General features: G+C 44.7%; 1 protein-coding gene across 1 annotated transcript; it reads left to right on the top strand.

Annotated features, from left to right (window-relative positions):
- Nucleotides 1–6,318: 6,318 nt before the first annotated feature.
- On the top strand, nt 6,319–9,021 carry LOC306768368 (dnaJ homolog subfamily B member 5; the record flags this gene model as incomplete). Its single annotated transcript, XM_079256698.1, has 4 exons — nt 6,319–6,426; nt 6,965–7,223; nt 7,330–7,877; nt 8,738–9,021. The coding sequence occupies 4 exons, from the start codon at nt 6,319–6,321 to the stop codon at nt 8,969–8,971; spliced, it is 1,149 nt and encodes a 382-aa protein (XP_079112824.1). The 3' UTR covers nt 8,972–9,021.
- Nucleotides 9,022–12,850: the final 3,829 nt, after the last annotated feature.

The following is a 12,850-nucleotide window of genomic DNA, read 5'->3' as shown; positions in this document are numbered from 1 at the left end:
CTGCAGAGGAAACTCATTTCAGCCGCCTGTATACGAGATCTCGTTCTTTCGGTCACGACCCACAGCTCATGACCATAGGTGAGGGTAGGAACGTAGATCGACTGATAAATCGAGAGCTTCGCCTTCTGGCTCAGCTCCTTCTTCACCACGACAGACCGGCGCAGAGCCCGCATTACTGCAGACGCCGCACCGATCCGTCTGTCGATCTCGCGCTCCATCCTTCCCTCACTCGTGAACAAGACCCCGAGATATTTAAACTCCTCCACTTGAGGCAGGACCTGACTCCCAACCCGGAGAGGGCAATCCACCCTATTCCGGCTGAGGACCATGGTCTCAGATTTTGAGGTGCTGATTCTCATCCCAGCCGCTTCACACTCGGCCGCGAATCGCTCAAGCGAGAGCTGGAGATCACGACCAGATGAAGCCAACAGGACCACGTCATCCGCAAAAAGCAGGGACCCAATCCTGAGGCCACCAAGTCGGATCCCCTCAACACCTCGGCTGCGCCTAGAAATTCTGTCCATATAAGTTATGAACAGAATCGGTGATAAAGGGCAGCCTTGGCGGAGTCCAACCCTCACCGGAAACGAATCCGACTTACTACCGGCAATGCGGACCAAGCTCTGACACCTGTCGTACAGGGACCGGACAGCTCGTACAAGGGGGTCCGGTACCCCATGCTCCCGGAGTACCCCCCACAGGAGCCCCCAGGGGACATGGTCGAATGCCTTCTCCAGGTCCACAAAGCACATGTAGACTGGTTGGGCAAACTCCCATGCCCCCTCCAGGACCCCAGAGAGGGTATAGAGCTGGTCCACTGTTCCGCGACCAGGACGAAAACCACACTGCTCCTCCTCAATCCGGGATTCGACTATCCGGCGGACCCTCCTCTCCAGGACCCCTGAATAGACCTTACCAGGGAGGCTGAGGAGTGTGATTCCCCTGTAATTGGAACACACCCTCCGGTCCCCCTTCTTAAAAAGGGGGACCACCACCCCAGTCTGCCAATCCAGCGGTACTGCCCCCGATTTCCACGCGATGCTGCAGAGGCGTGTCAGGCAGGACAGCCCCACAGCATCCAGAGCCTTAAGGAACTCCGGGCGGATCTCATCCACCCCCGGGGCCTTGCCGCCAAGGAGCTTTTTGACCACCTCAGCGACTTCAGCCCCAGAGATAGGAGAGTCCACCCCTGAGTCCACCAGCTCTGCTCCCTCATGGGAAGACGTGCTGGTAGGATTGAGGAGGTCTTCGAAGTATTCCCTCCACCGACCCACAACGTCCCGAGCTGAGGTCAGCAGCTCCCCACCTCCACTGTACACAGTATTGATGGAGCACTGCTTCCCCCCCCTGAGCCGCCGGATGGTGGACCAGAATCTCCTCGAAGCCGTCCGGAAGTCTTTCTCCATGGCCTCGCCGAACTCCTCCCATGCCCGAGTTTTTGCCTCGGCATCGGCCGAAGCCGCATGCCGCTTAGCCCGTTGGTACCCATCAGCTGCCTCCAGAGTCCCACAGGCCAAGAAGGCCTGATAGGACTCCTTCTTCAGCTTGACGGCATCCCTCACTGCTGGTGTCCACCAACGAGTCCTGGGATTACCGCCACGACAGGCACCAACGACCTTGCAGCCACAGCTCCGGCCGGCCGCCTCAGCAATAGAGGCACGGAACACAGCCCATTCGGACTCAATGTCCCCCGCCTCACTCGGGACATGTTCGAAGCTCTGCTGAAGGTGGGAGTTGAAGCTCGCTCTGACAGGGGACTCAGCCAGACGTTCCCAGCAGACCCTCACAACACGTTTGGGCCTGCCAGCTCTGACCGGCTTCCTCCCCCACCATCTGAGCCAACTCACCACCAGGTGGGGATCAGTTGACAGCTCCGCCCCCCTCTTCACCCGAGTGTCCAAGGCATGTGGCCGCAGGTCCGACGATACGACTACAAAGTCGATCATCGAACTGCGGCCCAGGGAATCCTGATGCCAGGTGTACATATGGACACTCTTATGCTGGAACATGGTGTTCGTTATAGACAATCCATGACGAGCACAGAAGTCCAATAACAAAACACCATTTGGGTTCAGAGGGGGGGACCATGCCTCCCAATCACTCCCCTCCAGGTCTCACTGTCATTGCCCACGTGAGCATTGAAGTCCCCCAGCAGAACAATGGAGTCCCCAGAAGGAGCACCCTCCAGCACTCCCTCCAAGGACTCCAGAAAGGGTGGGTACTCTGAACTGCTGTTCGGTGCATAAGCACAGACAACAGTCAGGACCCGTCCCCCCACCCGGAGGCAGAGGGAAACTACCCTTTCATCCACCGGGGTAAATCCCAACGTGCAGGCACCAAGCTGGGGGCTGATGAGAATGCCCACACCTGCTCGGCGCCTCTCACCATGAGCAACTCCAGAGTGGAAGAAGGTCCAGCCCCTCTCGAGGGTACTGGTTCCAGAGCCCAAGCCATGCGTCGAGGTGAGTCCAACTATATCTAGTCGGAACCGCTCAACCTCACGCACAAGCTCAGGCTCCTTCCCCACCAGAGAGGTGACGTTCCACATCCCTAGAGCCAGCTTCTGCAGCCGGGGATTGGACCGCCAGGGTCCCCGCCCCTTGCTGCCGCCCAGCTCACATTGCACCCGACCCCTACGGCTCCTCCCGCAGATGGTGAGCCCACGGGAGGTGGGGCCCATGTAACCCTTTCGGGCTGAGCCCGACCGGGCCCCATGGGCGAAGGCCCGGCCACCAGACGCTCGCTCTCGTACCCCGCCTCCAGGCCTGGCTCCAGAGGGGGGTCCCGGTAACCCGCGTCCAGGCAAGGGAACATTCATGCCCAGGTTGGTCGTCATCATAGGGGTCTATGAGTTTTATTGGAGGTAGTTATCATTCTAGTGACAGTCTCCTGATTTTAATTTGTTGTTTTAAATCGATAGATAGATAGATAGATAGAAAGCACTGAAAATAATTTACTTTATACATGCATCAGCTGGTAAAGGTTAGTATTTTACAAAACTTTCCATCTTTACTGGAAATGGGGTATATAGATAGATATAGATAGACAGACAGACAGACAGATAGACAGATAGATGGCTCATAATCCCATTTGTAAGCCAAATAAATGATATTTGTAACTAATATGTTAAAACTTTTATGTATTCTGCAGTGAAAACTGAAAGAACAAACAAAGAGAGTTACTACAGAATGTGTGGGAGCAGCCAATATCACAAGAACACCAGGCTTCATGTCAGCCTTCTTGTCACTGAACAATAACAATGTCACTGCTGCTTGATGCTTTAATTAGCATTATTTTCTTGTGAGCCCGACAGGCCGCTTTGTAAGTGTTTTTTGTGAGAAGGAATGAGATTGTGCAAACGTGCGAAAAACAAGCAGCACACACAACCAGAGTGTTCCCGTGGGCAGGAGAGAATGAATGTCGGCTGTTCTGATTCCCTCCATCCTGCTTGGTCTGTGAATAGTATCTAAGAGCTGCTATCTGGTGCATGACGTTTCTGGCACAACATGTTCCAACCAAATTTGTCTGCTGCTTCCTGTAAGACGACAGGAGAATCCCCAGGAAACTCCATCTACCATTGGAGGAAGCTTCAAAGGAGGAGGAAGCACTGCCATGTATGTATATTCCCAGTGACAATGCTTTCCAAAACCATGGCTACAGCAGAGTCTGTCGTAGTCTTAGTAGTATGTGTAGTGCTGCCTCAAAATAGAAAATACAATGGGAGTAAAAATGGCACTGAAGCAGGCTGTTTGCTGCATTATATCATAATGTGACCTTATCTAGTACTAATTCTGCACACAATCTATGTTTTTTCCATCTTTTACTGCTTTTCATTTCTTTTATTAAATATTTATAATCTTAAATGATTGCATCTGTTCAGGTCAAATGTTAATGTTTTTAGGTCTGCTGAATATAACATGGTAATATGAATTGGATTGAGACCATTTTTCTACACTTGAATCTCATTTCTTTAGTTGTTGCTATATTAACTATGAAAGGATTTTTACAAAGATCATAAAAATGATAACTACCTCCAATAAAACTCCTGTGCGCTCTGGGGAGCGTAATAACCCATTTTGCCATTACCAGAAGAGTTAGTCACAAGGGGAACACAGATTTTTATAGGGGTTTCTTTTTTCACTTTTTGATACATTATCTATCCATAACAGAGGCATCCTCTCTACCAGTAGGGCCTTATTTAATCCTAAATGACAACAGCACAGCCATACAATTATTCATATCAGCTGGCATTATCCCATAATATGCTGCATGTTCAACACAGCCCATCATGTTCCTCTGAAAGACTGCAGTAATGATATTGTAGAGCTGACAGTTCTTCCCTCCCACTAATTTACTGACAGCAGTAATTTCAGCTCATTTAACACTCTGCATGAAGAAGGCAAGTCCATATTTTATATTTGGTCAATTATTTTTCCCATTAACACAGTAAAATCAACATTTGTGGTGAGATGTAATTTCCCAACGGTTTGCCGCATTATTGGTTTTGGAAAGCAATTATATGTTAACTCATTTTCCATCCAAACTCATTGTGGCTAACTCAATCTGCATCCATCTCTCTAGTCAAAAGGTGTGAGAGATGATATTTAGAGATTTCACACAAAACGCGGTATGTCAACACTCATCCAAACACCATGAGGCGGTTTTATTCCAGCACATTCAGTTGCATAACTTGAAGCTGCCTTTTCCTCCCACAGATGTTGGCTATCAAGTCGTACATGTTCATTGGTTTAAATTGATTGTCTCCAGCACCACGGGTGTAATGCAGACCTGTGGGGGTGGATGTATTTATATGAGCTCCTGCCTGGTCTAATGTAACCTGCCCTGTCATTAAAAGCTGATTTTACCTGCACAGTTTATTCACATACTCAGAGTGTTGGTCACTGGAACAGCGTAAAATATTATCAGTGGCATGTTTCTGTTATAAGATGTATATAGGGCATATGGTGCACACTCTTTATTGGTTTTTAAGTAATGATTATATGATCAAATGCAATCTTTAAGATATTCTCATAATTTCAGTTTAACTAAGGTTTCCTTGCACAGTCTAGTGCTTTATATTTCAAACGGTAGCATTCACCAGGACCTGAGAGATGCACCAGGACCTTCAGCGGATTGTCGATTTGTTGGCTGAAAACTCATCAGAAATGGTCTCCATGGAAAAGTGCTAGAAAAAGATAAGTTATCCCAAATTACAAAAAAAAAGGAAAGAAATGAGTGAAAATCAGTGGCAATAGGTCTCGTGGAGTGATGACTCCTCTCCAGAGCCCAGACTTCATCATTATCGAAGCACTGTGCTGTCATGTTGAGAAAGAACAGAACAAAAGGCAGCCAACACCCAAAGAATAGCTTTAAAAAGTCCATGAAGAAACTTGGAGAACTATTTTTGAAGTGAACTTAAAAAGGAAGGTTTTTCTAAGACAGTTCAGGCTGTCTTGAGGAATAAAGTCATCCAAATAATTAACTACCTTGTTAAAATGGTAGAAACTCTGCATTCACCTCTTTTACTTAAAAAAAAAGTATTAAGGAGCAGGTGGAAATATCTTTAAATGGTGATTATTTCTGACTGTTTATGGAGTGGATCAAATATTAGGAGCATGCACTTTCTTCAGCAATAATCATTATGGAAAATGATTATAATTCTAAATGTTTGTTAATGAATTGCATAAGTTTGCTGATAATCCCATATATGTTATAAAGTTTTGCTCATACAGACAAGTTACATTTCAAATCAGGCACTCATTTATTTGCAATTCTTAGAAAAATACCAAAAAATACCACAAAAAATGCACTTCGTTCATTGTTTGCTAATCTACAGCAAATTTCTCATGTGTGCCAGTTAATTTGAAGACATCCATCACCGAGCAGAGACTGTTTGGGCAGCCATGGCTTTTTTTTTTTTTTTTTTTTTTTTTCTTAGCTCTGATTTGTCTGAGAAAAAGGACTCGGTGTACCGTGTCGTGACTGTCTGCTCGGATCTGTCTTCAAGAACTCCGGAAGCAAGTCTCGAGATGGTGAAGGGGGCTGCAACATCCGCGTGATCATCACCCGAGCACCAATGGCTTTTCAATGAGCGAACTGAGGACGCCGGCATCCCTTGCCGCGCGTGACGAAATGGGCGGTCCGGGGAAAGCTCGATCACGCTGCGTGGGCGGGTGAGTGGATTGTAAAGGAGCTGCGGCGGCGGTATTTCACAGAGAGCCGAGCAGAGCTTAGACAGGACGAAGCTTACGAAGCCCGACTGAAAGCGGAGCGGTTTCAGCACCGGACAGCGACACGTAGCAGCAAAAACTTCCCACCATGGTTCTCATCTGGACCCAGTTCGGTGTTAAGCACAAAAACGGCAATGTCAAGTGCAAAGTGCGAGTTATGCACAGAGGAGACAGCTCAGGATCATCTTCATCGGCGGTAAGTAGATCTGGCAGGAAGTCTGATAGTTCAGTTGCGCAAATTCTCATCAGTTTTAAGCTAAAATTTTCTGTAAAACATTAAATGTTTCTGTATGGAGGGACTTTAGGATTCTATGTCACCGATTCCATTCATGCCAAATCCTCTTCAGCCAATCATTGCAAAGAATCTCAGTCGTTGGGGGGGGAGGGGGGGGGGGGGGAGTCTTTTCCTCCACAACGACTTCCCCAATCTGTCATGCTGTGTCCAGCGTCAGCCTATGAAATGTATGCAGTTGCATGGCAGCACAGAGATAAAGCTGCTTCCTACTGGGAGGTTTTTCCTGAAGGAGACTGTCAGCATTTCACAAAAAAATACACTGCATGAGTTGAACATGTCTAGTAAACCAACAATTCTGTTTTTAGTTTGAAGAGGAAGCATGTTTCGGTCTTTAAATACATCTATGTATGAAACATAATTCAAAGTAATTGGGATATAGATGTTTTTGGCAATATGCAAAAGAATAACCTTTATTCAATGACCGTTTTTGTTTCTGCAGGAAAGCATCAAGTCTGAGCAGGACACGCCCTGCCTGGCCATCAAACCTGCAGGCAAGGATTTCTACAAAGTCCTGGGGGTCTCCCCTGAGTCCAATGAAGATGAGATCAAGAAGGCCTACAGGAAAATGGCTCTTAAGTTCCATCCAGACAAGAACAGCGATGCTGATGCAGAGGAAAAGTTTAAAGAGATTGCAGAGGCATATGAGGTCCTGACCGACCCCACGAAGAGGAGCATATATGATCAGTTTGGAGAGGAAGGTGAGCAAAGTGGAAATCAAGAAACTAAATGTCTTTTTTTTTTTAAATGTACTTTTCTCATAGATTAATCCAAACTCTGATTTTTTTTTTCTTCTTCCTGTTTTAGGCCTTAAAAGTGGAATCTCAGCGGGCCAAGGCAACATCTTCCGCAATAATTTCCCCAGCGACCCCCATGCTACCTTCTCCTCCTTCTTTCACGGTTCTGACCACTTTGACATCTTCTTCGGCAGCGACGTCGACAGCGAAGATGACCTCTTCAACCCCTTCAGGCAGTTCCCCTTCAGTCACGTGGGGGGCTTTGCTGGACACGAGGCTGGCCCTTACAAGGGCCGGCGGCTGCAGGGCAAGGTGGTGATGCACGAGCTGCAGGTTTCCCTGGAAGAGGTGTTGCACGGCTGCACGAAGCACGTAAAAATCACCCGCAGTCGTCTTAACACCGACGGCCGCAGCCTGCGAAGTGAAGACAAGGTGCTCAATGTGGTGGTGAAGAAAGGCTGGAAAGCAGGAACAAGGATCACCTTCCCCAAGGAGGGAGACGAGACACCCAACAACACCCCTGCAGACATCACCTTCATTCTCAGGGATAAGGAGCACTCAACTTACAAGAGAAATGGCTCCAACATCGTCTACACTGCCCAGATCACTCTTAAAGAGGTGAGTTTACAGCACGGCAACGGCTTTACACTCTATCAGGGTCCAAACTCATCATATGTCATGAACCATATGACTTATCTAAGTATCTAAGTAGATACACCCACATAGGGAAATGATGAAGTTCATCCACCATTTCTTGTCCTTTTTTTTAAAAAAAAAAAAAAAAAAAAGAAAGAAAGAAAGAAATTATATCTTACAAATAATAGTGTGTACTATTTTAAATATAGTCTGAGTAAAGAACACAATGTTCTGTTTTGGGCATCTGAGGCTCACAAAGAGCTGACAGACCCCCAGAAACCTGAACAGCAGCGGTCTGCCAACACCTCCGTTACCTCACCAGCCCCTGCAGAGTGAGAGAAAGCAGTCGCTAAATTTAGCCTCAGTGCTGACTGCAACCCACAACTTCACCCTCACTCCCCACCACTACACACACTGCAGACTCTTCTGCTTCAACACACAAGGCAGAGAGAAGGCATTTTTGGCTCGCTCTGTCTCGGCCTCTCACTTCCACCAGCCCACGCGCAGATTAGCAGGGTAGCAGTCACAGAGACTGGCATTTAAAAGAGCTTCTCCATCATCCTTTGGCTCCTCTCAGTCACTGAAACACTTGACTCCCACGCACAGTCAGAAAATAGAGCAGTGATTATAACATCTGTAGCATTGTTGCATAACGTAAATCTTTCAGAAGAACACCTACTTCATAGTTATCAATTACGCAACGGTATATTTTTAAAGAGCCAAATTTAACAGATTTTTTCTCTCTCCGTGTCAGCTTTATTTCAGTCACAATGAGGCCACAGGAAACAGGTTGGCAGGACTAACTATATCTTGTTTTTGGTTTTTTTTTTGCGTGTTTCCAGGCTCTCTGTGGCTGCACAGTCAACGTCCCAACACTTGACAACCGAATGATGCCTCTACCATGCAGCGATGTCATCAAACCCGGTGCTGTACGACGCCTGAGGGGTGAAGGTCTGCCTTTGCCCAAAAGCCCGTCCCAGCGAGGCGACTTGTTGGTGGAGTTCCAGGTGCTCTTCCCAGACAGGATTCCACCACAGTCCCGCGAGATCATCAAGCACAGCCTGGGCCAGTGCTAGCCTGCTTCTCACCGAGTGTCTTTGTTGTTATCAATTCACAAACACAGCCTTGCCCGAGATGCTAATATCACAACCAATCACAACCTCTTATTGTGCTTGGAAATGGCAAGTGGTGCTGAGTTGTAGATCAGGCATGACATTGTGAGGAGATGACTTTCTGCAGGTGTGTGGCATGACGCACAACAGCTGTGATGCCGCATGAGCAGTGAGTGAAGATTAATGAAATCTTTGGTATCTGAGGGCATACATTAACTTAACAGCCTTCTCTTGAATGAAAAGGTTGTCCGTACTGTTATACTTGCAAACCTATGGCAGGATATCAGTGTGCTATTCAAGTCTGTATAGACTTTCTTAAACCTGAAATGTAGAGAGTTATGTGAAGAAAAAGTTTCTTCTTATTATTATTACTATTATTATTAGCATTCTTAATATTGTTATATGGTGCTCATATGACTGATCTTTTGCATTGATTTATTACAATAGCAAATTGTTCTTGTGTACAAAGATCTACTTTGTGTACAAATTTAAAAAAAACATTGTCTCTAAGAGAGATTCACCTGTCATATGTTCTATTGAATTATTAGAAACGTTTGTATATAATCTGAAAAGAGACTGCTGCTTATGTATTATTACCTGATTTTGAAGCATGAAAAATAAAAAAATATATAAAAATTACGTTTTTTCTACTGCTTCTTGAAAAAAAATGCAACACATATTTCCAAAGTTTATACATGTGTTTATTATCTAAGTCCTCAGTAGATTAACAGACAGAAGTTCTGTGGGACTTGGGCACAGTCTTAAAGTTCCTTAATCTAAGTTCAATGTTAAATTTGAGCGTTCTTAACACACACATTGGAAGACGATTTTATTAATAATACTAAAAATAATCATCATTGATACACATATACACAGTATATATACATATATATATATATATATATACACATATATATATATACACAGTATACATATATATATATATATATATATATATATATATATATATACATATATATATATACACAGTATATATATATATATATATATATATATATATATATATATATATATATATATATATATATATATATGTATATATATGTATATATACTATATACATATATATATATATATATATATATATATATATATATATATATATATATATATATATATATATATATATACCCTTCTCTACCAGAGTCCTGGGAGCTTGAGGGTCCTATCCAGTATCTTAGCTGTTCCTAGGACTGCACTCTTCTGGACGGAGATGTCTAATGTTTCACCAGGTATCTGTTGGAGCCACTTCTCCAGTGTGGGGGACATGGCCCCCAGTGCTCCAGTCACTATGGGTACTACTGTTGCTTTGACCCTTCAGACCTTCTCCAGTTCTTCCTTGAGGCCTTGGTACTTCTCCAGTTTCTAATGCTCCTTTTTCCTGATATTTCCATCACTGGGGATCACTATGGCCGATTGTTGGCCACCACCATTTTATCTGTCTGGATCTGGAAGTCCAGATCAGAGACAGAGGATCTTAGCATATATATATATATATATATATATATATATATATATATATATATATATATATATATATATATATATATATATATATATATATATATATATATATATATATATATATATATATACTGCTCAAAAAGATAAAGGGAACACTTAAACAACACAATGTAACTCCAAGTCAAGCACACTTCTGTGAAATGAACTGTCCACTTAGGAAGCAACACTGACTGACAATCAATTTCACATGCTGTTGTTCAAATGGAAAAGACAACAGGTGGAAATTATAGGTAATTGGCAAAACACATCCAATAAAGGAGTGGTTCTGCAGGTGGTGACCACAGACCACTTCTCAGTTCTGATGCTTTCTAGCTGATGTTTTGGTCATTTTTGCACATCTGGTTTGCTGTGTCTGTCAGCGTAGTGTCCAGAGCATGGAGGCGCTACCAGGAGACAGGCCAGTACATCAGGAGACGTGGAAGAAGCTGTGGGAGGGCGACAATACAGCAGCAGGACCGCTACCTCCTTCTTTGTGCAAGGAGGAACAGGAGGTACACTGCCAGAGCCCTGCAAAATGAACTCCAGCAGGCCACAAATGTGCATGTGTCTGCTCAAACAGTCAGAAACAGACTTGCCAGAGAACACCAAGATTGGCAAATTCACCACTGGTGCCCTGTGCTCTTCACAGACAAAAGCAGGTTCACACTGAGCACATGTGACAGACATGACAGATTCTGGAGACACCGTGGAGAACGTTGTGCTCCCTGCAACAGCTTCCAGCATGACCAGTTTGGCAGTGGGTCAGTAATGGTGTGGGGTGGCATTTCTTTGGAAGGCCGCACAGCCCTCCATGTGCTCGCCAGCGGTAGCCTGACTGCCATTAGGTACCAAGATGAGATCCTCAGACCCCTTGTGAGACCATATGCTGGTGGGGTTGGCCCTGGGTTCCTCCTAATGCAAGACAATGCTAGACCTCATGTGGCTGGAGTGTGTCAGCAGTTCCTGCAACATGATAGCATTGATGTTATGGACTGGCCCGCCTGTTCCCCAGACCTGGATCCAGTTGAACACATCCGGGACATCATGTCTCGCTTCATCCACTAACACCGAAGTGCCCCACAGACTGTCCAGGATTTGGTGGATGCTTTAGTCCAGGTCTGGGAGGAGATCCCTCAGGACAACATCCGTCACCTCATCAGGAGCATGCCCAGGTGTTGTAGGGCATGCTCCTGATACAGGCACGCGGAGGCCACACACACTACTGAGACTTGTTTTGACTTGTTTCAACGATATTACATCAAAGTTGGATCAGCCTGTAGTGTGTTTTTCCACTTTCATTTTGAGTAGAACTCCAAATCCAGACGTCCGTGGGTTGATACATTTGATTTTTATTGATGATTTTTGTGTGATTTTGTTGTCAGCACATTCAAAGTACCATCACTTCAAAGTCTATATCTTCATATTAATTTTTATAGTATTAATCACAATAACATAGCTAATGCTAAACGGCTAAACGAAAATAAACCGTGCAGTTCCCAAAAATAACCCTCCAAAAAATATACTTGTGCTGAGACAAAACAAAAGAAACAAAAAAATAAACCAACCAAAGAAAAAAAAAAAAAACAGAACAAAGACACTTCCTTAACTGAATGAGAACCCTTCTGTTGTTTTTGGTTTTTTTTTTTTTTTTTTGGTTTTTTTTTGTTTTTTTTTGTTTTTTTTTTGTTGTCTGGATTTTTGTTTTGTTCTTTTTTGTTCGTTTTGGTACTTCTTGTGGTCATTATTTCTAGTATACATGTTTTCAGCTCATATGAGTCATTTTTAGTAGGGGTTTAGAGCCCCTGTTTGTGCCTGTTTTAGGGGATTTATTCACAAATAATATGTACAAACAGAGAGTCGACAGCAATAATACAGAATACACCCAATCCAAACCCTGGGCCACCGCTGCTTTGTCTCGGTAAGCTGATTTATGTAGCTAATGTTTGCGCAGGTGTTATGAAAATTCAATTTTACCAGCATTGCTGAATGCTGCCATCTGGCGGCGACATATTGCAACGACACGCGAATCATGGCCTCGACAACAAGACACACCTGTTGATCTGTAAAAACTGTCTGCAGAGCTTCTAACAGTGGTCCTAGAAAACATATTTGACAGTATTCTTCAACAGTGGCAGAGAAAATGGTGATTAGAGCTAACTTTCATGTGCAGAGGCTGTTAGAACAGCAGGAGACGATCACACAAAGTAGCCTGCTGCACACTGATTGAAGCATCAATCCACCTGTGCACGAAGACGAGGTGAAATTTCCACTGGGATCAGTAATTCTCCAAAATCCACCCGTTATGTCATCAGGAATGAA

This window comes from Telmatherina bonti (assembly GCF_933228915.1).
Source record: "Telmatherina bonti genome assembly, chromosome: 17".
Classification (NCBI taxonomy): Eukaryota; Metazoa; Chordata; class Actinopteri; order Atheriniformes; family Telmatherinidae; genus Telmatherina; species Telmatherina bonti.
This window is presented reverse-complemented; position numbering and strand designations above follow the sequence as displayed.